Raw genomic sequence first — 25,041 nt, 5'->3', positions numbered from 1 at the left:
AGGAGAGACAGAGTTTCACCATGTTGGCCAGGCTGGTCTCGAACTCCTGACCTTATGATCCTCTCGCCTCAGCCTCCCAAAGTGCTGGGATTACAGGCGTGGGCCACGGCGCCCAACCCTCTTGGCTCTTTTGTACCCTGTTCCCTAGTGGTTTGCTTACACTAAATCCCATCTGATGGTAATACAGATTTCCCTCTAACATTTTATAGGAAAATTTCAGTATACCAAAAAATTGAATTGTACAGTGAACACCCATCTATCCACCACTTATCTTCTGCATTAACAGTTTTCTGTATGTGCTTTATCACATACCTGTGATGGTATACCCATTTTTTATTAATCCATATTTGTGTATTTAATTGGAATTGGTAGCAGCCGAAGCAAACTCTCTTGGAGTGACAAAATCTGTGCAGAGGAGAAGTAACCTGTTTATGTTACTTACGATTTGTAAGAAAGGGCAGAACTATTTTCTTTTTTTTTTTTTTTCTTGAAACTGAGTTTCACTCTGTTTCTGCCACCTAGGCTGGAGTGCGTTGGTGCCATCTCTCACTGCAGCCTCCACCTCCTGGGTTCAAGTGATTCTCCTGCCTCAACCTCCTGAGTAGCTGGGACTATAGACGCCCGCCACCATGTCAGCTAATTTTTTGTGTTTTTAATAGAGACAGGGTTACACCATGTGTCCCAGGCTGGTCTCGAACTCCTGACCTCAGGTAATCCACCACTTCAGCCTCCCAAAGTGCTGGGATTACAGGCCTGAGCCACTGTGCCTGGCCAGAACTATTTTCTACTGAGAATTTCAAGTCTTTGGCTTTGTACATTCACCTAAGATGCTGTTTAGAAAGAAAGGATTTTGAAGCCAGGTGCGGTGGCTCACGCCTGTAATCCCAGCACTTTGGGAGGCCGAGACGGGCAGATCATGAGGTCAGGATATCGAGACTATCCTGGCTAACACGGTGAAACCCCATTTCTACTAAAAATAAATAAATAAATAAATAAAAATTAGCTGGGTGTGGTGGTGCATGCCTGTAATCCTAGCTACTTGGCAGACTGAGGCAGGAGAATCACTTGAGCCAGGAGGCAGAGGTTGCAGTGAGCCGAGATCGCACCACTGTACGCCAGCCTGGGCAACAGAGCGAGACCCTATCTCAACAACAACAACGAAAAAAAAAGGCGGGGGGTTTGGGGGAGTTGGAAGAAGTGGCAGAAAAAAAAAAGAAAGGACTTTATCTGGATGGTAAAGCTAAGAGCTTTACCTAAGAGCCTGATTTTAAAGTCAACCCCAAGTTTTGACGGAGATGACATAATCGTATTTCTGTGATTTTCAATACTGAGCACAACTTGGTGGTTTCCTGGCTTCAGGAGGCACATCTAGATCTCTGTGTTTTGAGTTACGGTTGTGATCATCTATGTCATTGCTCTGTGTAAAATGTGAGAATTAGAGTTCTGCCCAGTTGAATGCTCAATAGCATTGCTTAAGGTACTGTGGTCTTTATTCGCATATATAAAAATCAGCATATATAAAATCTGCCTCTTTTATGCAAGCTGCAAGGTATTCTGTTGTGTGGGTGTGTGAGACTTTGGGGTAAAAAAAAAAATGTGCATTTAAATGTTAAGGTTACTGAGCTGGGTGTGGTGGCACTTTGGAAGGCCGAGGCAGACAGATCATCTGAGGTTAGGAGTTTGAGACCAGCCTGGGCAACATAGTAAAACCCCATCTCTACTAAAAATACAAAAAATTAGCCAGGCATGGTGGTGGGCGCCTATGATCCCAGCTACTCAGGAGGCTGAGGCAGGAGAATCGCTTGAACTCGGGAGGTGGAGGTTGTAGTGAGCTGAGGTTGCCCCACTGCACTCCAGCCTGGGCGATAGAGCAAGACTCTGTCTCAAAAAAAAAAAAAAAAAACCACAAGATTAAAATCTGTTGCTAACTTTTACATCTTTTAAAAAATATTGTAAAAGAGATGTCTTTGTAGTAGTACAACTTTAAAAAATTAAGTAAAATATGAATGCTATTTGGAGGGGAGTTCCTTAATGTCTTTTTTTTTGAGACAGAATCTTGCTTTATGCCCAGGCTGGAGTGCAGTGGCATAATCTTGGCTCACTGCAACCTCCACCTCCCGGATTCAAGTGATTCTCCTGTCTCAGCCTCCTGAGTAGCTGGGATTACAGGCACACGCCACCACGCCCAGCTAATTTTTGTATTTTTAGTAGAGACAGGGTTTCACCATGTTGGTCAGGCTGGTCTCGAACTCCCAACCTCATGATCCACCCCCCTCGGCCTCCCAAAGTGCAGGGATTAGAGGCATGAGCCACTGTGCCTGGCCCGTAATGTCTTTTGCCCTTGGATGTTCATCTGATCTGGAGCTTTAAGTAGTTTTGCCAAAAAGTGTGTCTTTTGACATTCTCAATGATGGTCTGCCATATTCTGGGAAATGTTAAAATACACCACACTCGAAAGAGTAGTCTGGCAACACTTTCAATAATAACCAAATGCTCCCCACCATGTCTGCCATCTTTCCTCCCTGGGGCAGAGGGCCTGACAAGTGACAACCACGTTCTCTCTTCCTCAGGACCTGGACCCTCAGGGCCCTCTCATTTCTGGCTGTGGACAGCAGGGACATGTTGGGTTGGTAGGGGTGGAGGGAATTGATAAAATGTACCGTATTGACTTATGAGTGGATAATGGTTGTAAAAAACCCAAATCATTCCATATAAAAGCTAACTGTTAGGCCGGGCGCGGTGGCTCACGCCTGTAATCCCAGCACTTTAGGAGGCCGAGACGGGCAGATCACGAGGTCAGGAGATCGAGACCATCCTGGCTAACATGGTGAAACCCGATCTCTACTAAAAATACAAAAATTAGCTGGGCGCGGTGGCAGGCGCCTGTAGTCCCAGCTACATGGGAGGCTGAGGCAGGAGAATGGCGTGAACCTGGGAGGCGGAGCTTGCAGTGAGCCAAGATTGCGCCACTGCACTCCAGCCTGGGCGACAGAGCGAGACTCCGTCTCAAAAACAAAAGAAAAAAAAAAAGCTAACTGCTATTGAGCATTTGCTATATGTTTCAGGTACTGCGATCAAATGCTTTACATGTATTTTTCTCATGTAATCCTTGCCCTATGTGGACTATACTCCCTTCTACATATGAATAAATTGAGGCACAGAGAGATTCTCTAACTGGCCCAGGGCACAGCTAGTAAGTGACACAGCTGGGTTCAGAACAAGGCAACCTGAGTCTAGAATCTGTGCTTTGATCCACCTGTATCAAAAGTGACCGCTTCCCTCCTCTCACTTCGCAGGTGGGTTTTTTTTCTCTCTCCGTCTTTTTTTCTTTTTTTTTTTTAAAGGGGTAGGGTCTTGCTCTGTTGCCCAGAGGGGAGTGTGGCAGTGCGATCATAGCTCACTATAGCCTCAAACCCCTGGGCTCTGGTGATCCTCCTGCCTTATCCTCCTGAGTAGCTCGGATACAGATGCGTACCACTACCCTTGGCTAATTTAATTTTGTGTAGATACAGGGTCTCACTATGTTGCCCAGGCTGGTCTCAAACTCCAGAGCTCAAGCAATCCTCCTGTCTTGGCCTCCTAAAGTGCTGGGGTTACAGCCATGCACCTAGCCTTCCCAGGTGGTTTTGTGTGTATTTGGAGGTCCTTTTTTCAGTGCAAATATATGTATTTTTTATAAAATGAGATCATACTCAAGAGATTGTGGCCTTCAGTTGTCAGGTGTCATGAAAATCTGCCTCACCCTTTGTAAAAACAATAAAGTATTCTGTCCTGTGGTCTTTTGTATTTCTGGGTAATTAGCATGTGGCTCTCCCAGCATGTCCTGCCAGAGTTTACTCTCACCAGTGAATGGGAACCCATCGTTCAGTGTAAGTCTGTATTCTTCCGTCTTTTATTTAAGAGCTTATTCAGAAGAGCTGGCATGCTGGGTGAACAGTTTCTCCCAGAAGCCCCGGCTCTGCCCAGGAGAGGTGCTTCCAGGGCTGCATCCACCCTGGGGCTGCCAGCCTCAGGGCCTGGTCTGACAGGCAGCAGTTTTGGAAAATGAACTTGAGTTCCCAATTTTCCTGGCACAGTGTGAAATAACTGGAAATGATTTTATTGTCTGTTGGTGCACCCCAGCCCCAGGAACAGAGATGGACCCCTGGGAGGCCCCCATGGCCTGGCAGTAATTGGCCTTTCCCCTCACAGGAGTGCTACCTGGAGGGTGACCAGACGAGCCTGTACCATGCAGCCAAGGGGCTGATGACCCTGCAAGCTCTGTACGGAACGATCCCCCAGATCTTTGGGAAAGGAGAATGCGCTCGGGTAAGAACCAGCTGCTTTCTGGTGGTAAAGAAGGGGCCCTTCACACCCCAGAAGGGAGGAGGAACGGGAAGCTCCTTACAAACAAATTCTGTTGATCTTAATTATTTACGAATACTGTACTCATGAATTTGCCTACTGATTAAAATGCACTTATAACCCTCCAAGTCAGTATTCATGGTGCTTTTGTGGGCGTGCACAGTGGTGACAGTTTGAGTAACCACTGTGCATGTTCCCAGCTGAGGCAGGTGACACTCCACCTTCCCATTTCAGCTCTCGGACTGCAAACAAGTGTCCTTTTCACAGTCTCACTGTCATGTTTTCCACACATCTGTACTTTTTTTGGTGATTTCACTGTTTAAAATGGCCCCCAAACGTAGGGCTGAGGTGCAGTCTGGTGTCCTGTGCACAAGAAGGCTGTGGTGTGCCTGGCAGAGACATTATGTGTGTCAGAGACGCTTCATTCAGGCATGAGTCACAGAGCTGCTGGCTGTCAGTTCAGTGTGAATGATCAATAATTATGTTAAGTCAGGCATCTTTAAGCAGAAACACATATAAAACTGGGTTATGTATTGATCAAATGACAAAAACATTGAGACCAGAGGCTCCTAGGAACCTAAGTCTGCATTTCTCCCAGGACCAATGGTTGCATCTTTGCTAATTTAGTGTTTGCAGTGACTTCATAGAACGTAACTACTGCCAATCACAAGAATAGACTGATCTGATTTTATGCCTCATTGGCAAATGGCAGCTTCCTTGGCGCAAGTGTTGGGATGGGTGCCAACAGCAAGGTGCTTTTCTAGAGCTGCTTATTTCTTAGCAATGCACTCTTCCAGTTTTTCTCCTTTTTCACTTTTTTGATTGCCTTGCTGGTTTTAGACAGATTTTCACATCTGCTCATTCCCAGGAGGGCCCCACCTCATCCAATATTTTGTTTCCAGCAAGTGGCCAATATGATGATCAGGATGAAGAGAGAGTTTACAGGAAGCCAGAATTCAATATTTCCCGTTTTTGATAATCTCTTGTTGCTTGATCGGAATGTGGATTTATTAACACCTCTTGCCACTCAGCTGACATATGAAGGACTCATTGATGAAATTTATGGCATTCAGAACAGTAAGTACGTGACATCTGTTTTCACTAATAGGTAATATGAGAAGAATATCCTTTGTGGAGACTACTGTTTGTATATTGCACACTTAAGCATAATTTGAAGTCAGAGATCTAATTTTAATGATTCAAAGTGTACATTAATATAGACCTTTTTGTTAGCAATTTAGCAACACATAAAACTTTTCTAACCCTTGGCCCAAGAAAGCCCAAAGCCTAAGAACGTGCATTGAGGAATCATTCCAAAAAAGGGGATCAGTGAGGTTTGCATAAAAATTTCGATTTCCATTTTCTTACCAGAATTTTCCAAACAATTTCAGTGGATGAGTACATTATAAAATATTATGGAACCACCTGGGCATGGTGGCTCACACTTGTAATCCCAGCACTTTGGGAAGCCAAGGTAGGTAGATCACTTGAGGTCAGGAGTTCGAGACCAGCCTGGCAAACATGATGAGACCCCTGTCTCTACTAAAAATACAAAAAATTAGCCGGGTGTGGTGGCGCGTTCTTGTAGCCCCAGCTACTTGGGAGGCTGAGGTGAGAGAATTGCTCGAACCCAGGAGGAGGAGGTTGCCATGAGCTGAGATAGTGCCGCTGTACTCCAGCCTGCTGACAGAGTGAGACTCCGTCTCAAAAAAAAAGAAAATACTATAGAACCATCAAAATAATAAATGTGGAACATGAAAAACTGCATAGCCATGTCTATTTCAGTTAGAAATTGTTATATATGTGTCTGCGTATATATGTGTGTTCCAAACTATATTTATATCTACAAAAAATAACTAAGAATACCATAAAAACCAGAAATAACTGGAGGCAGAATACTCAGACCATGCTTCTAAAGGCTCAGTTGTTAGAAAGCTGCTTCCTTTACATAGAAATCCGAGAACCCTTGAAACAATGAAAATACTGACCTCTGACTTTCAGACACTAGGATTCAGTGACATCTGAGCAAACTGCAGTTGTCGGTGACACGAGTTGGCCGGAAGTTTAGTGCCCAGGCCTGTCCCCTGTGAGCAGAGGCCGGGGGTCTCCCACAGAGGGCACTGGCATTTGCAATGCACACATCCTTGCGGCCAGCAGTAGTTGAGGAAGGCGGTGGAAGCAGTGGCGTTTATGCTGGGTTTGGAAAGACACGGAGAGTTTAGATGAAGATCCTGGGGCAGGGGCAGGCAGTATCATACACAAGTCATGACGAGCCAAACAGCGTGGTTGAGTGGAGCGCATGGCTGGAGAAATATTTTAGAAAATCGGCTGATACAGGGCCGGGCGCGGTGGCTCACGCCTCTAATCGCAGCACTTTGGGAGGCTGAGGCGGGTGGATCACAAGGTCAGGAGATCAAGACCCTCCTGGCTAACACGGTGAAACCCCATCTGTACTAAAAATACAAAAACGTAGCCGGAGATGGTGGCGGGCGCCTGTAATCCCAGCTACTCGGGAGTCTGAGGCAGGAGAATGGCGTGAACCTGGGAGGCGGAGGTTGCAGTGAGCCAAGATCGCGCCACTGCACCCCAGCTTGGGCGACAGAGTGAGACTCCGTCTCAAAAAAAAAAAAAAAGAAAAACAACTGGTACAGAAGGTCGAGGCCACTCGATGGAAAATGTGGATGGCTGGCTAGAGCTTGGCCTTGGTGAGTGAGTAGGTCAGAGATCACAAGCATGTTTGGTTTGACTGGTTTTGGCCCACATGGTATTTATTTCTGTCAGTTTTTAAATGTGATACATTTTAAGTAATAATCCTGAATTATGCCATGACTTGAAAAATACTGGAAGCACTGGCAAGAGGCCACGCTCCCACTGGTGGCCAGGACCTAGTGCCTCTAGAACTCCCTGCCTCACCACAGACCCCCACACCTGTCTCAGCCTGGCCTTCTTCCCTCATCTGCGTAGTCCCCAGCTTCTATTGCCATCCTGAATGAGGCCACACGGAGCCACGGGAAGGCCGGAGGAGAGGGATGTGGAAGAAAGATGAGGCCGGGTGCAGTGGCTCATGCTGGTAACCCCAGCACTTTGGGAGGCCAAGGCAGGCAGATCACTTGAGATCGGGAGTTTGAGACCAGCCTGACCAATATGGTGAAACCCCATTGCTACTAAAAATACACACACACACACACACACACACACACACACACACACACACACACAGACAGCTGGATTTGGTGGCGCATGCCTATAGTACCAGCTACTCAGGAGGCTGAGGCATGAGAATCACTTGAACTTAGGAGGCGGAGCTTGCAGTGAGCCAAGATTGCACCACTGCACTCCAGCCTGGGCAACAGAGTGAGACGCTGTCTCAAAAAAATAATAATAAAATAGGTGAAAATTTTTAAAAATATTTAGAAAGAAAGGAAGGGAGGAAAGATCTGAAATTCAAAGGGAAACGGACCCGTGGTTGCCAGGACTGCGGGAAGGGGATGGGGAGCCACCACTTACTGGCTACAAAGTTTCCCTTTAGGATGAAAAAGTGTAGAACTAGATACTGGCTGTGGTCCTACCATGTTGTATATGTACTAAATGCTACTGGATATTCACTGTAAGACAAAGTAGTAATTTCTATATTATGTGCCGTTTACCACAAGAATGGATGAATGAATGACGTGGGTGAGGGAATGGAGAGAGAGACATGAAGAGGCGTTTCCACATGCCTCCTCAAGGTCTTTAGTGGTAAGATTGTAAAGTCTTTTTATTACTGTTATTTGTCCAAAAAATGGCACCTTTAATACTTTTTAAAACCTTATTTATTGACAGAGGAATTTATTTCAGGAGAGCCCTATGCTGGGTCATGGGTGGAAATCAAAGAAACAGGGTGGTCCCAGAGTTTGTACCACCCAGGAAGGCATGAGAGAAGAGTTCTGAAGTTCAGGATGGGGAGTGGCAGGGGGAGAGGGGGATAGCTGTATAGGAGAGGTGAGAGGTGGGAAGGGATTTTCCAGGAAGAGAAAAAATATGTATAAATTCCCATCCTCCTTGTAGCAAGTTTTTTTGTAATGTAAGTCAAACATTGATTAAGAAAAAAATTGGAAAAATAGAAGAAAACATAGATCCCTTATTATCCTCCAGCCCTACCCTGTGGCCCCAAACCTTGGGACAACCACTGTTAATATTGTGGTATCATTTCCTAGTCTTTTTTTCCCCTTGTGTAGTTTACTTTAGTTAACAAAAAATGGAATCAGGTTGCACAAATAGTTTCAAACCTGAGTTTTGATTTGGGATGCTAATGAGCATTTTCCCAGTGTATGTATACTGTAATCGTTATGTTAAAGTCCACAGTATAGGCCAGGCATAGTGGCTCATGCCTGTAATTCCAGCACTTTGGTAGGCCAAGGCGGGCCAATCACCTGAGGTCAGGAGTTCGAGACCAGCCTGACCAACATGGTGAAACCCTGTCTCTACTAAAAAAAAAAAAAAAAAATAGCCGGGTGTGGTGGCGGGCGGCTCTAATCCCAGCTACTTGGGAGGCTGCGGCAGGAGAATTGCTTGAACCTGGGAGGTGGAGGTTGGCAGTAAGCCGAAATCGCGCCATTGCACTCCAGCCTGGGCAACGAGTGAAACTCCATCTCAGAAAAAAAAAGGAAAATTCATAGTATATTTAAACCCTAGTTTACAGAGTCATTCCTCTAATGCTGGGCATTTTAGGTTTTGTGTGTGTGATTATAAAAACATCTGTATACATAAGTGGGGTTTTTGTTGTTTTTGTTTTTTGTTTGTTTCTTTTTAATAGAGACAGGTTTCACCATGTTGCCCAGGCTGTTCTCGAACTCCTGAACTCAAGCAATTCACCCTCCTCAGACTCCTAAATTCCTGGGATTACAGGCCTGAGCCACCATGCGCAGTCAATGTTGTTGTTTTTGAGACGGGGTTTCACTCTGTCACCCAGACTAGAGAACAGTGGCGTGATCATACCTCACTACTGCCTTGACCTTCTGGGCTCAAGCAGTCCTTCCACCTCGGCCTCCCAAGTAGCTGAGACTATAGGCATGCACCACCACGCCCAGCTAACTTTTCACGATTTTGCAGAGATAGGGTCTCTCTGTGTTGCCCCCGCGTTGGTCTTGAACTAGGCTCAAAAGATCCTCCCAGGCCAGGTGTGGTGGCTCATGCCTGTAATCCCAACACTTTAGGAGGCTGAAGCAGGCAGACCACTTGAGGTCAGGAGTTTGAGACCAGCCTGGCCAACATGGCGAAACCCTGTCTCTACTAAAAATACAAAAATCAGGCGGGCATGGTGGTGTGCACCTGTAATCCCAGCTACTTGGGAGGCTGAGGCAGGAGAATCACTTGAACCTAGGAGGTAAAAAGGTTGCAGTGAGCCGAGATCGTCCCACTACACTTCAGTCTGGGTAACAGAGTGAGATTCTGTCTCAATTTAAAAAAAAAGAAGTGGCTGGGCATGGGGGCTCACGGCTGTAATCCCAGCACTTTGGGAGGCTGAGGTGGGCGGATCACCTGAGGTCAGGAGTTCGAGACCAGCCTGGCCAAAATGGCGAAACCCGTCTCTACTAAAAATACAAAAATTAGTCAGATGTGGTAGCGGGCACTTGTAATCCTAGCTACTCGGGAGGATGAGGCAGGAGAATCGCTTGAACCTGAGAGGTGGAAGTTGTAGTGAGCTGAGATCACGCCACTGCACTCCAGCCTGGGCAAGAGAGCAAGACTCCCTCTTAAATAAATAAAATAAGAGAGAGAGAGAGATCCTCCCACCTAAGCCTCTCAAAGTGCTGGGATTACAGGCGTGAGCCACCATGCCCAGCCTACATAAGATTTTTTTCATATATCAGATTATTTTCTTTCCCTGGATTCCCTGATGCAGGATATTTGGGGTAAAAGGCACTTGGTACGTGTTGCCAAATTGCGTTACTACAGAGTTACACCAGCTCTGTGCCATCAGTAGTTCATGAGCACATGTGGGGTGTTCCAGGGAAATAGAGACTCACTTGGCTTGGCAGGAGCAGAGTAGGGAGAAGGAAATTAAGACTCCCATGCTAAGGAATTTGGAAGCTTATTCTAGATCAGGGTGTACAACTTTTTCTATAAAGACCCAGATAGTAAGTATTTTAGGCTTTCGCTTGTTACACAGCGCAAGTCATACAGAGGAACCTCCTTGTCTCTGTCATTGTAATGTGAAAGAAGCCATAGACAATACAAAAAGAATAGCTGTGGCCGTGTGCCAATAAAACTTTATTTACAAAAACAGAAAGTGGGCTGGGCGTGGTGGCTCATGCCTATAATCCAGCACTGTGGGAGGCCAAGGCAAGTGGCTCACCTGAAGTCAGGAGTTCGAGACCAGCCTGGCCAACATGGTGAAATCCTGTCTGTACTAAAAATACAAAAAAATTAGCAGGGCGTAGTGGCAGGTGCCTATAATCCCAGCTACTCAGGAGACTGAGGCAGGAGAATCACTTGAACCCAGGAGGTGGAGGTTGCACTGAGCCGAGATCATGCCATTGCACTCAAGCCTGGGTGACAAGAGTGAAATTCCGTCTCAAAAAAAAAAAAAAAGAGTGAGCAGAGTTTGGCCCTCAGATCATAGTTTCTAATTCTTGTTCTAGAATGGCTTTTAAACTATTTTGGATTCCAACCCACAGTAAGAAATATATTTTATATCATGACCCAGTACATACATGTATGTATATGTGTGCATGTGAAACTGAAACAAAAGTTTTATTTAAAAAAAAACCGAAGTCACCACTAGTTTCTCTAACGTCATGTGATAAGCTTTTGTACTTTCTGCTCTTCGCTGCTTTTAGTACTGCTGTTTTGTTTTGTTTTGTCTTGGTTTTGTTTTTAAGATGCTACTTGCAACCCACCAGCTTGATTTCATGATCCACTAATGGAACATGATCTAGTTTGAAAAAACACTAAAAGTCAATGGGGAGATCCTTGAAAGTTTTCTGAGTAGAAAAGTGACCTAATCTCTGAATAAATTTAGGAGGTAGACAGTGCTGCATGTGGTTTATATAGGTGCCCCAAAGTTAATTAGAACTGTGGTATCAATATTAGAGTCACTACTTCCTGTACTTTGATCATGGAAAATCAGAAGCTCAGAGCTATGTGTCATTTGCCATCTTCCATTTTCTCCTGAAGGAAATTGTTTTGTGCTTGGCCGCTTGATTGGTTCTTCCAGTCATTGCACACAGGTGCTTATTCCCTTCCATTGCTGCTCAGGTTATGTGAAATTACCTCCAGAGAAATTTGCACCTAAGAAACAGGGCGATGGTGGTAAGGACCTCCCCACGGAAGCAAAGAAGCTGCAGCTGAATTCTGCAGAGGAGCTCTATGCTGAGATCCGAGACAAGAACTTCAATGCGGTGGGCTCTGTGCTCAGCAAGAAAGCAAAGATCATCTCGGCGGCATTCGAGGTGAGGCAAGTTTTGGGTGTCATTCTGCAACTCTAGGTCTCAGGTAGATGCCCATCCCTGAGGGGAATAAGAGCTCCAAAAATATGTAGCCATTAAACCAGGCTTCATTGCAACTTTTCTCATCTTCAGTAACTGCAAATTCAGTATTGGAAGATCCAAGGTTTTCTTTCATTTTAAACTTTCTCAGACCCGCGTTGTGTAAAGTTCTTTTTGTGTGGGGGGTAGGTGGAGGCACAAGTGTGTGCAGTTTACAGACTTCCATCATAAACATTTGCTTTATTGTCCTTTAAATTATTTCCTACCTCACTTAAGAGGAAGCCATCTGTACTATAAATAAAAGATCCTCTATGATAGAACCTGTGCTTCATGCTGAAAACTCCAGTTTAGCCAGTGTGAATGTGGCAGGGAAACTCAGCACGTGTGGCAGGTGATAATGAGACTGAAATCCCCAGCAACCCAGAGCTTTGAAATTGGTGGTTTTATTATCACCTTCCTACCTCCTCTTGCCCGTTCACTAGTTTATTCTTGCTCAGGCTCCTTTTTGAAACTTGGGAATTCAACAAGATCATAAAGTTTGAATATTTCGACTTTGGAAACATAAATTGGAAGTTTTTGAGAATGAATTTTTCGCTGAGTATGTAGTTCCAGATTTTTTTTTTTTTTGAGACACAGTCTCACTTTGTCTTCCAGGATGGATGTAGTGGTACAATCACGGCTTACTGGAGCTGCTACCTCCCAGACTCAAGCAATCCTCCCACCTCAGCCTCCCGAGTAGCTGGGACCACAGTCACATGCCATCATGCCCAGCCAAGTTTTTTGTTGTTGTTTTTTTGTTTTGTTTTGTTTTCTGTAGAGACGGGGACTTCCTGTGTTACCCAGGCTGGCTTGGAACTCAGCCATGTAATTCCAGATTTTATCTTTCTCAGGAATTATATTCAGTAATTGATTTTCATATTTCTGAAGTTACTTTTGGTTTATTAAATTTTGCCAAAAAATATCATCATCACCAAGCTAGGTTTGCTTTGTTCATAGACTATACTCAAGACTAAGGTTCAGGTCAGGCACAGTGTCTCTCGCCTGTCATCCCAGCACTATCAGAGGCTGAGGCAGGAGGATCGCTTGAGCCCAGAAGTTCTAGACCAGCCTGGGCAACACAGCAAGACACTGTCTCTACAAAACTTTTTTTTTTTTTTTAACTAGCTGGGCAGTGGCGTGTGCCTGTAATCCCAGCTCCTCAGGAGGCTGAGGTGGGAGCCTAGGAGACAGAGGCTGCCGTGAGCTGTGATGACACCAGTGCACTCCATCCTGGGCGACAGAGAGACCCTGTCTCGACATCAAATAAAAGACTGAGGGTCAACAGAAAAAATGGATTTTTTTCTATTACATAGGACACCTTTCCTCTTTATGATACCCTCTGAGCATAATTTTTTGTCTTAGTTTTTCACTCGGAAATTTGTATGATTTATATAATACTATCTTTCACCAATACTCAGATGTCCACAAAATACTGACACAATGTGTGAGCTGGTACATTGGAAGACAGACTCTGAGGCATTTGCTTCTCTAAAGAAGTGCTAATTCAGGAGACAGGCACCATGAACTCTGTATTTCAGTGATATATATACTTTTTCTTTTCTGTTTTTCTATATACTGTTGGAGCTGTGTTTGCCCTGATTTATTTGTATTCCATTCTTCCTTTCTCATTAATATAAATGAAACATCCTCTGAACAATATAAAAAACAGAGCACTTAAAATATCGGCTGGGCGGCCGGGCGTGGTGGCTCAAGCCTGTAATCCCAGCACTTTGGGAGGTCGAGATCGGCGGATCACGAGGTCAGGAAATCGAGACCGTCCTGGCTAACATGGTGAAACCCTGTCTCTACTAAAAAATACAAAAAACTAGCTGGGCGAGGTGGCGGGTGCCTGTAGTCCCAGCTACTCAAGAGGCTGAGGCAGGAGAATGGCGTAAACCTGGGAGGTGGAGCTTGCAGTGAGCTGAGATTCGGCCACCGCACTCCAGCCTGGGTGACAGAGTGAGACTCACACCTGTAATCCTAACATTTTGGGAGGCCAAGGTAAGTGGCTCACCTGAGGTCAGGAGTTCGAGACCAGCCTGACCAATGTGGTGAAACCCCATCTCTACTAAAAATACAAAAATTAGTTGGGCGTGGTGGCGGTCACCTGTTATCCCAGCTACTCAGGAGGCTGAGGCATGAGAATCTCTTGAATCTGGGAGGTGGAGGTCGCAGTGAGCCGAGATCACGCCACTGCACTCCAGCCTGGGCAACACAGCGAGAGTCCCTCTCAAAAAAATAAAATAAATAAACTGTCTTCCCTGCTTGAGGCACTGCTCTCTTGTTTATTTCAGGAAAGACACAATGCTAAGACCGTGGGGGAGATCAAGCAGTTCGTTTCCCAGTTGCCCCACATGCAGGCAGCAAGGGGCTCGCTTGCAAACCATACCTCAATTGCAGAATTGATCAAAGATGTCACTAGTGAGTATCCTTTGTAATGATTGTTTCAATCTGGGGCTACTTGCACATACAGCCTAGGTTTGACACCTAGGTCATCAACACCACAGTGCCTCCTGGGAGAGTCAGCTCTGTCTTAGTACCACGTGTTCTTCTCAGCATTAATGAAGTGTACATATGTTAATAGTTAAGAATGTTCCAGGCGGGGCTTGGTGGCTCATGCCTGTAATCCCAGCACTTCGGGAGTCCAAGACAGGCAGATGACCTGAGGTCAGGAGTTTGAGACCAGCCTGACCAACATAGTGAAACACTATCTCTATTAAAAATATAAAAATTAGCCGGGCGTGGTGGCGGGCACTTGTAATCCCAGCTACTCAGGAGGCTGAGGCAGAATTGCTTGAACCAGGCGACAGAGCAGGACTCTTGTCTCGAAAGAGTAAAAGAGAGAGGGAGGGAGGAAGGGTCCACTTGTTAACTCAAATTTTTTCATTATAATTTATATGAAAAATATTTGGAATGTAGATAAGAGAAAAAAATTATCCATAAGTTCGCCATCATAATTTGAGGTGGTTAATTTTTTTAGTCTAGCTTTTTTCTTTCTTTCTTTCTTTTTTTGTGGGGGGAGGGGACAGAGTTTTGCTCTTGTTGCCTAGGCTGGAGTGCAATGGCACAATCTCAGCTCACTACAACCTCTGCCTCCCAGGTTCAAGCGATTCTTCTGCCTCAGCCTCCCGTGTAGCTGGTTTTACAGGGATGCACCACCATGCCCGGCTTATTTTGTATTTTTAGTAGAGATGGAGTTTCACCATGTTGGTCAGGCTGGTCTCGAACTCTCAACCCCAGGTAATGCACCTGCCTCGGCTCCCAAAGTGCTGGGATTACAGGCGTGAGCCATCGCGGCCAGCCGCTTTTTTCCTTTTTTGAAGGATTACTTAATTGGCTCGTGTTCTTCCCTTGAATACTCTGTGCAGAATTGGTACAAAGAGTGTATGTTAAGTATTTTGAAAGAGCTCAGAAGACACCTATTAAAGCAGACATGAGTTTGTTCATTACAACACAGGGCTATAAGAGCTGAATAGGAGATTGTTTTATGAAGTATACTTCGAATATTAACCAAATCACAGTATTGGAAAATCAGTCCTTTGTTTTCCTGTTCATAGAAGTGGAAACTAGTTGAAATTGGGTTGAACCTAATGATGAAAATGAAATGTTCTGGAGAAATTAGCTTTCATTCATACTGACGCTTATTCTGGGATATGTACTAAAATCCTAAGGATACAAAGGAGCACTGTTGTTGACTGTATCTCAGTGTAACTTAGGAGTGCAGAGGCCTAGGGTTCTCCACGTTTCCTAGAAGATTTTCTTCAGGTGATGACTTAAACTTATTGCTTGCTTGCTTTTTTGCTTGATGTCTGGTTTCTTTTCTTTTGAGACAGAGTCTCACTCTGTTGCCCAGGCTGGAATGCAGTAGCGCGATCTTGGCTCACTGTAAACTCCACTCCCCGCTTAAGTGATTCTTGTGCCTCAGCCTCCCAAGTAGCTGGGACTACAGGTGTGCACCACCACACCCAGCTAATTTTTGTATTTTTGGCAGAGATGGGGTTTGGCCATGTTGGTCAGGCTGGTCTTGAACTTCTGGCCTGAAGTGATCCACCCGCTTCGGCCTCCCACAGTGTGAGATTACAGGTGTGAGCCACCGTGCCCAGCTACATGTCTAGTTTCTGAATCGTGCTCTATGTATAAAAGCATGCCACTCAAGTAGATTAACATTTAATTTCTAAGTTGCAAATTTGCTAATTTCATTTTAGCTTCTGAAGACTTCTTTGATAAATTAACCGTGGAACAGGAGTTTATGTCTGGAATAGACACTGATAAGGTATGTGGACAAAAAAACCTCTTTAGCAAGTAATTGAAAACTTATTAAACCTCAGATTATAGCCAGAAAACCAACTGCTTCGATTCCCATGCCTTGCCTAAGTTGTTGTTTTTTTTTTTTTTTTTTTTGGGATGGAGTCTCACTCTGTCGCCCAGCTCGCTCTGTCACCCAGGCTAGAGTGCAGTAGCACGATCTCCACTCACTGCAAGCTCCGCCTCTCGGGTTCACACCATTTTTCTGCCTCAGCCTCCTGAGTAGCTGGGACTACAGGCACCTGCCACTATGCCTAGCTAATTTTTTGTATTTTTAGTAGAGACAGGGTTTCACCATGTTAGCCAGGATGGTCTCCATCTCCTGACCTTGTAATCTGCCCACCTCAGCCTCCCAAAGTGCTGGGATTACAGGAGTGAGCCACCGCACCCAGCCACTTAAATATTTTTAAGAGCAAATGCAAAATGTGCAAGTGTAGATTTTATCAAGTAACAGATATTTAACATTATTCTGTGCAAGACACTTTCTGCCATACATGGCAAGATGAGACCCAGCCCCTAAAATCAAATCTTTTTAAGACCGTATTAGATAAATTAAGGTATTTGCTCTTTTGAAAGAGTTTCTTATATAACTCCTTTAAGTAGCTCTTAATATTAACAAATTTTATTCACTTTATGAAAATTCCTAACATAAAACAATTACTGATACTTTTTGCTAGATTAGTTGTTGATACTATTGAAATGGAGTAGGCATCTGGTAGCCTCTCAGAAGCGTGTCCTTAGAGACAGATGTGTCCAGACAGGCATAGGGAGTGACCAATTGTATTCTCAGCAGCCTTGGGCTCCAGTGACTTGGCCTGATCACTGAGTGTGTGTGTGTGTGTGTGTGTCTCTGTGTGTCTGTGTGGTGGCCAGGGTGTGTATGTGGCTGGAGCTAGCAGAGCTATTTCAGGAAAGGGTTGGACTGTGGAAAAACAGCTCATTTTCCCACATATCTCCTTTATTGGACTTTGAAAAATAATAAACATCAAGTTAAGTTCCCAAACCATGCATTGTGTGTGTGTATGTGTGTATATGTACATGTATGTGTATATGTATATGTAAATGTATATGTACACTACTTTATTTCTAGGTCAACAATTACATTGAGGATTGTATCGCCCAAAAGCACTCGTTGATCAAGGTGTTAAGATTAGTTTGCCTCCAATCCGTGTGTAATAGTGGGCTCAAACAAAAAGTTTTGGATTATTACAAAAGAGAGATTCTCCAGGTAAGTATATTTTCAAATTATTAATTTGCCAAGGAGGACAGCATCTTTTTAAAAAATACTTCATGGGGCGGGCACAGTGGCTTATGCCTGTAATCCCAGCACTTTGGGAGGCCGAAGCAGGTGGATCACTTGAGGTTAGGACTTTGAGACCAGCCTGGCCAACATGGTGAAACCCCATCTCTACCAAAAATTTAAAAATTAGCCAGGCATGGTAGCATGCACCTGTAGTCCCAGCTATTTGGGAGGCTGAGGCAGGAGAATTGCTTGAACACAGGAGGCGGAGGTTACAGTGTGTCAAGATCACGCCCCTGCTCTCCAGCCTGGGCAACAGAGTAAGACTCTGTCTCAAAAAATAATAATAAAAAGTTAAAATTTTTTTTTAAATAAAAAATACAATGCTGCCATTTTGGTGTCTTGTCACCACTGTTTTGTAAATTTTTTAACACCTAGAGGAATTAGTCTTGGTAGCCATCACTGTTTATTGTATTTGTGTGATGATAATAGCTAACAGGCTAGTCACAGTGGCTCAGCCCTATTATCCCAATATTTTGTGGGGCTGAGGCAGGAGGATCACTGGAGGCCAATACTAGCCTAGGCAACATAGCAAGAGTTTCCCAGGCTGGAGTGCAGTGGCACAATCTTGGCTCACTATAACCTCCTAGGTTCAAGCGATTCTCCTGCCTCAGCCTCCTGAGTAGCTGGGATTACAGGTACCCGCTACCAGGCCCAGCTAATTTTTACATTTTTAGTAGACAGGGTTTCGCCATGTTGGCCAGGCTGGTCTCAAATTCCTGACCCCAAGTGATCCACCCACCTTGGCCTCCCAAACTACTGGGATTATAGGTGTGAGCCACTATGCCCAGACCTTGGCTATTTTTTAAAAATAGAAATAATATCCTACATTGCATATTATTGTTTTTTAATACATTCTGGAGACCTTTCTTATCAGGATGTGTAGATATGCCTTATTCTTTTTTGGAGCTAATTATATACCATATAAAAATATACTGTCATTTATTTGATGCTCACTTAGATTGGATCCATACATTCTGACTTTAAAGTAAAAAATTTAAATTTCTCTTTGAAACAGTGAGCTGAATTAGTAATAACAGGCAAGCAGTTTTAGGACACGTTTCATCCCTCCACCCTGTCCTCTGTGCCCACCCACTAACATTGCTGGACTTTGGTAACATGTCCTACGGTACAAACCAAATTGATTTGTTGGAAGTGCCCTTCTTTGAAAATTGCAGAAATCCTTTTCCTGATCTTATATCAAGGCCAAGTGACTTCCCTTGCAGACATATGGCTATGAGCACATATTGACCTTACACAACCTGGAGAAGGCCGGCCTACTGAAACCGCAGACGGGGGGCAGAAACAATTACCCAACTATACGGAAAACATTACGCCTCTGGATGGATGATGTTAACGAGCAAGTAAGCCACACTTCTCCACCTCGTCTCAGCTTAGGGACTGGTTAGATCGTCCACATGACAACACATGCTTCTGAACCTACACATGTGCCTTGCTTTCTAAAAACAATTTTCTAATGTTTTTGAAAAAGTAATGCATCATGTATTGTATCCATCAGAACCCTAGAAGGAAACAGAGAATGCTCTTAAACTGGGGAGTTTCTGGAGAGTTTAATAAAGATGTGGGCCAGGCGCGGTGGCTCACACCTATAATCCCAGCACTTTGGGAGGCCAAAGCGGGCAGATCACTTGAGCTCAGGAGTTTGAGAACAGCCTGACCAACATGGGAAACCCCATCTCTACTAAAAATACAAAAATTAGCCCGGCATTGTGGTGCACACCTGTAATCCCAGCTGCTTGGGGGGCTGAGGCAGAAGAATCGCTTGAACCCAGGAGGCGGAGATTGTAGTGAGCTCAGATCGCGCCATTGCACTCCAGCCTGGGCGACAGAGCGAGACTCTCTCTCCAAAAACAGAAAGATAAGGGGCAGGCTCAGTGGCTCATGCCTGTAATCCCAGTGTATTGGGAGGCTGAAGTGTCAGATCGCTCGAGTCCAGGAGTTCGAGACCAGCCTGGGCAACGTGGCAAAACCCTATCTCTGCAAAAAAAAAAAAATGGCCAATGGTGGTATGAGCCTTTAGTCCGAGAGGCCGTGATTAGAGGATCACTGAGCCCAGGAGGCAGTTGCAGTGAACCATGTTTGCGCCACTGCACTCCAGCCTTAGCTAGGGAGTAAGACTCTGTCTTAAATAAATAAATATGTGGGAAGAGCGGAGACCAGTAAGAGGCAGTGTGGTAGGGAGCCCTTGCCAGACGCGGCCTGAAGAGCAAGGAGAGGGGGGTATTCTAGAAACTTATCTTAGAACCTGGAGAGAAGAGCTGTGGTGGGGCCATCTGTTGAGGTAAGGGGTGAGGGGCCTCTGGCTGAGGGTACGGTCAACCTCCAGCAGAGGAAGCCGGCCAGTGACAACCTCGTCCTCACACTGCTGCCCACTCTCCAGTTCACTCTGGTGCTTTGCACTTGTCAGACCCAAAGAGAAGGCATTGGAGTGTGTTGGTGTGGGACCTACAGGTCCATCTCTGGGCATAGAGCATTGTGGAGAAGGGTGGAGAGTGTCTAGAGGAACCAGTGGAGACGTCCAGCTCTCATAAACAAGCCAGCCATGGATGGGCGCGGTGGCTCACACCTGTAATCCCAGCACTTTGGGAAGCCAAGGCAGGAGGATCACTTGAGGTCAGGAGTTCAAGACCAGCCTGGCCAACATGATGAAACTGTGTCTCTACCAAAAAATACAAAAGTGATCAGGGCATGGTGGAGCATGCACCTATAGTCCCAGCTACTGTACTCAGGAGGCTGAGGTGGCAGGATCCCTTAAGCCTGAGAGGTTGAGGCTACAGTGAGCTGAGATTGCACCGCTGCACTCCAGCATGGGCAACAGAATGAGACTCTATCTCAAAAAAAAAAAAGAAAAAGAAAAAAAGCTATGCAAAAGCAGGGCCATCAGGGCCAAGTGAGTTTCCTTCCACCGTTTCCCCTCAGAGGCAGTCACGGTGGCCAGTTTTTTATCTATCCTTCCAGAAAGATTCTGTGCATATACATTTTTACATAAAGAGTGCATATTCTCTATTGTTGGTCTCCAAAGTGGGGTGCACTTTGCTATACATTTTTTATTCTAATGTTTCTAAATTTCAGTCTTTTTTGTTTTTTCATAAGGGACTTTATTAGGCTGCCTCTTGCAACAAAAGCTCGTAACTAGACAGTCTCCTCTGTCAGGAGCAAAATTGGATGATTTTTTTCCCAGTGGGAAAATAGAGGCCCTTAATGTCTAGAGTCTGTCATGTACGTATTAGTTCAGCTGCCTTCACTGTTCTGACCTTTCTGACTCCAGACCCACCTACCACTTAACAAAGGATCTTGAAGGGTCTTTTGTGATCTTCCCCTTCTTTTTAATTTTTCTAAATTGCTACATAGTGGTTTTGAGGCTATACCTTGTTTAATGATTTAACAGATTGCTACTGATAGAAATTCAGGTTGTTTCCAGTCTTTGCTATTACATGCAGTGTTGCAGTTAATATGTTTATACTTTGGTCTATTATCTTTTGTTCTGCAAGCATCTCTGTAGGATTAATGCCTAAAAGTGGAATTGCTAAGTTCAAAGGTTATTGCACATCATTGCTCAGCTAGGGAGTGCCAAGTTCCCCCACTACATTTCATGCTGGCCGGACGCAGTGGCTCAGGCCTGTAATCCCAACACTTTGGGAGGCCGAGGCAGGTGGATCACCTGAGGTTGGGAGTTCAAGACCAGCCTGGCCAACATGGTGAAACCCTGTCTCTACTAAAAATACAAAAATGAGCCAGGAGTGGTGGTGCACACCTGTAATCCCAACTCCTTGGGAGCCTGAGGCAGGAGAATTGCTTGAACTTGGGAGGCGGAGGTTGCAGTGAGCCGAGATTACACCACTAAGCACTCCAGCCTGGGCAACAGAGCCAGACTCTGTCTCAAAAAAAAAAAAAAAAAAAAAGTTTCATGCCAAACCAAGTAATTTTTCATCTTCTGTACCTAGAGCTGCTTTGAGTGGCTTTTCAAGATTTGAGTCAAAAGTGAAGCTCTGGCTGCTAAAATTGAACTCTGCTGGGGTGGATTAGAACAGGGCATGGCAGGGGTAGGGGTTGTTTATCTATCTTTAAATCCAAATCAAATAATTTTGGATTACCCAAAAGGCCACAGTCAGGTTGCTCTAAGTCTCTGTATCTACAGGATTTTTGTTCTTTAATTATCTCACAGAACCCCACGGACATATCCTACGTGTACAGTGGGTATGCCCCGCTCAGTGTGCGGCTGGCCCAGCTGCTTTCCCGACCTGGCTGGCGGAGCATCGAGGAGGTCCTCCGCATCCTCCCAGGGCCCCACTTTGAGGAGCGACAGCCACTGCCCACAGGACTGCAGAAGAAACGTAAGTCCCAGTCCAGCATCTACAGATAATTATGTCCTGTTAGTGTGGTTTTCAGGTATTGTACAGTTGCTTTGTAAAATACTTAGTAAAGCACTTAGGAGTCAGAATTAAATATACCTCTTTTGTTCGTTGCTAGTGTATATAGTAAGCACTAGAATCGGATTATTCCCTGAGGGATAGCAGCTTTCAACTTCTATGTTGAGAATCTCAGGAGTTAGAAAAAACATTGAGATCAAAATCAGTATTCCTGGGTTTCAGATGAACTGTCTGGATGAAGACACTTGTTTATTCTTGTGAATGATAAAATGTTTGAAGAGGTGGGAAGAGGAGCACCAGTAATAAATAGTTTTTAATTCTGAAATGTTTAAATTTTAGGTCAACCAGGAGAAAACCGAGTGACTCTGATATTTTTCCTCGGGGGCGTAACCTTTGCTGAAATTGCTGCCCTGCGATTTCTCTCCCAGTTGGAAGATGGAGGTACAGAATATGTCATTGCCACCACTAAACTAATGAACGGAACCAGTTGGATAGAGGCTCTGATGGAAAAACCTTTCTAAGGTATTCAGAGGAGACTTAACGAGTGTACTGCAGAATAAACTGCCTCTTTGAAGAAGTTGCTGAAAGGAAGTTAAACCCCATAGAAGAAACATAGAATGCAGAATATATTCTGGGGTCAGCTTCTTAAATTATGCTACCGTTTACTGCTTTCTCCTTCTCTTTTGTATTCCATTTTTTTTTTGCTTTGAGACGGAGTCTCGCTGTGTCACCCAGACTAGAGTGCAGTGGCGCGGTCTCACCTCACTGCAACCTCGGCCTCCTGGGTTCAAGAGATTCTCCTGCCTCAGCCTCCTGAGTAGCTGGGACTACAGGCATGCACTACCACACCCGGCCAATTTTTGTATTTTTAGTAGAGATGGTGTTTCACCATGTTGGCCTGGCTGGTCTCAAACTCCTGACCTCAGGTGATCCACCCACCTCAGCCTCCTACAGTGCTGGCATTACAGGCCTGAGCCACCATGCCCAGCCCCTAATCTGCTGAATAAAGAAGAATAGAAGAGAATCAACCTGAGTCAAAGAAGCACTGGTTTTGAGTTTTCTAAGCTCAGGGTCTTCATTAGAGACCTCTGGAAACACATTAAGGATGGTGGGGGTAGATAATCCATTCTGCCAGACAAAGGAGGCCGGCTGTTAAAATAAGAAAGCTGAGACTGAGGAGGTGAAACTGAAAATAAAAAGAGAAAGTCCATCCCCTAATCCCCAGTGCTGTATTTCTTCAGGGTGCATCAGGCCTAGGACAGTGGTTAAGTGTTGGGAGCTAGAGATCATTTTATCACTGAGTTGAGATTTCTTTTTCCTGCAGAGTATGGGAGATTATATTTAGGGTCATCAGTCGCTGTCGCAACTGATCACTAAGGCAAGTTTGCTTCCTTCTACTTCTTACAAAGCAAGAGGTTTAGAGGAGCTTCTTGCCCAGAAACAAAGTTTATGCTCTATGCGATCAGCTACATCTCTGTAGGTTCCATACTTACCAGGGGCTTTTGACATGGAAGAATGTGATAATTGAGGAGCAGCCTTCTGGAATTCAGCCTTTGAAAGAGTTCAAAGACAGTTTCTTAGCCCACTTGGTAACTCCAGACACAGCAGTGGTGGATGCCTCCATTGAGGTTTCCATTTTCTCTCCTGTCCATCAAGGACCCAACATCCAACTGGTCCCACGATGAGGACGGGCAACTCGTGCTTCTTCAGCATCTGGCCACTTTGTTTCCATGGTAACTGCCACATGCACTTTTCTAGCAGTCTGTGGCCACTCCCTACTCTGCTGAAAACACTGTTTCAGCCCCCTCTCTGGTGGCCTCAGCCTTCTTCAGGTGTATCTCTTGATCTTGGAGCCCAGCAGTCACAGCTGCTGCTACTCCTGTGGGAGACTGTCAGGCTGTGGTGGAGGGCAGGAGGTGGGAGGAGAAGTTGGAAATCCGTGTGTTCTCTGCCTCTCTGCTGCTCCATCTCAGCTTCTGGAGGAGTTAAGGCACCAAGGGCACCAAGTCAGATTGGCAGCTTTGCTGCCCTTGCCCAAGCCGCTAGCAGAATTAGTTGGTCCCCTGCTTTTCTGGGTCCCAGCGAGGTGTGGCTTTGGTTGTTGATTAGTAACTACACATTGTTTTTCCCCACCTTTTTCATTAGTGGAGTTTTTTTTGTTTTTGTTTGTTTGTTTGTTTGTGACAGAGTCTCACGCTCATGCCCAGGCTGGAGTGCAGTGGTGCGACGTCGGCTCACTGCATCCTCCACTTCCTGGGTTCAGACGATTCTCATGCCTCAATCTCCTGAGTAGTTGGGATTACAGATGTGCACCACCACACCTGGCTAATTTTTGTATTTTTAGTAGAGACGGGATTTCACCATGTTTTCCAGGCTGGTCTTGAACTCCTGACCTCAGGTGATGGGCCAACCTTGGCCTCCCAAAGTGCTGGTATTACAGGCGTGAGCCACTGTGCCCGGCCCATTAGTGGAGTTCTGATGGGCACGGTAAATACTAGTAATGAGGGCCGGGCGCGGTGGCTCAAGCCTGTAATCCCAGCACTTTGGGAGGCCGAGACGGGCGGATCACGAGGTCAGGAGATCGAGACCATCCTGGCTAACACGGTGAAACCCCGTCTCTACTAAAAAATACAAAAAACTAGCCGGGCGAGATGGCGAGCGCCTGTAGTCCCAGCTACTCGGGAGGCTGAGGCAGGAGAATGGCGGGAACCCGGGAGGCGGAGCTTGCAGTGAGCTGAGATCCGGCCACTGCACTCCAGCCCGGGCGACAGAGCGAGACTCCGTCTCAAAAAATAAATAAATAAATAAATAAATAAATACTAGTAATGAAAGAGAAATTCTGTATACTTTTAAAAATCTCTTTAATAAAAGAATGCAGCGGCTCAAGCCTGTAATCCCAGCACTTTGGGAGGCCGAAGCGGGTGGATCATGAGGTCAGGAGATCAAGACCATCTTGGCTAACACGGTGAAACCCCATCTCTACTAAAAATACAAAAAAAAAAATTAGCCAGGCCTGGTGGCGGGCACCTGTAGTCCCACCTACTTGGGAGACTGAGGCAGGAGAATGGCGTGAACCCGGGAGGTGGAGCTTGCAGTGAGCCAAGATCGCGTCACTGCACTCCAGCCTGGGCAACAGAGCGAGACTCCATCTCAAAAAAAAAAAAAAAAGGAATGAAGGGTGGTAGAGATAATA

At 45.3% G+C, this 25,041-nt stretch overlaps 1 protein-coding gene across 6 annotated transcripts in view; it reads left to right on the top strand.

Moving 5' to 3' along the window:
- Positions 1 to 23,066, top strand: part of VPS33A (VPS33A core subunit of CORVET and HOPS complexes) — a 33,815-nt gene extending 10,749 nt beyond the window's left edge. For 3 of the 6 annotated variants that reach the window (XM_003907305.3, XM_009181893.4, XM_021923065.2), the window contains exons 5-13: positions 4,192 to 4,308; positions 5,247 to 5,421; positions 11,584 to 11,777; positions 14,147 to 14,273; positions 16,058 to 16,125; positions 17,248 to 17,385; positions 18,684 to 18,821; positions 21,644 to 21,812; positions 22,188 to 23,066. In XM_003907305.3, the coding sequence (XP_003907354.1) occupies positions 4,192 to 4,308; positions 5,247 to 5,421; positions 11,584 to 11,777; positions 14,147 to 14,273; positions 16,058 to 16,125; positions 17,248 to 17,385; positions 18,684 to 18,821; positions 21,644 to 21,812; positions 22,188 to 22,369 (1,308 nt within the window). In that variant the 3' untranslated portion in view covers positions 22,370 to 23,066. Of the gene's footprint in view, positions 1 to 4,122; positions 4,309 to 5,246; positions 5,422 to 11,583; positions 11,778 to 14,146; positions 14,274 to 16,057; positions 16,126 to 17,247; positions 17,386 to 18,683; positions 18,822 to 21,643; positions 21,813 to 22,187 lie in introns of all 6 variants that reach the window. The other 3 variants (XM_021923062.2, XM_021923064.2, XM_021923063.2) reach the window with 2 other exon arrangements.
- Positions 23,067 to 25,041: the final 1,975 nt, after the last annotated feature.

The sequence above is a fragment of the Papio anubis genome, chromosome 9, assembly GCF_008728515.1.
Source record: "Papio anubis isolate 15944 chromosome 9, Panubis1.0, whole genome shotgun sequence".
NCBI lineage: Eukaryota > Metazoa > Chordata > Mammalia > Primates > Cercopithecidae > Papio > Papio anubis.
This window is presented reverse-complemented; position numbering and strand designations above follow the sequence as displayed.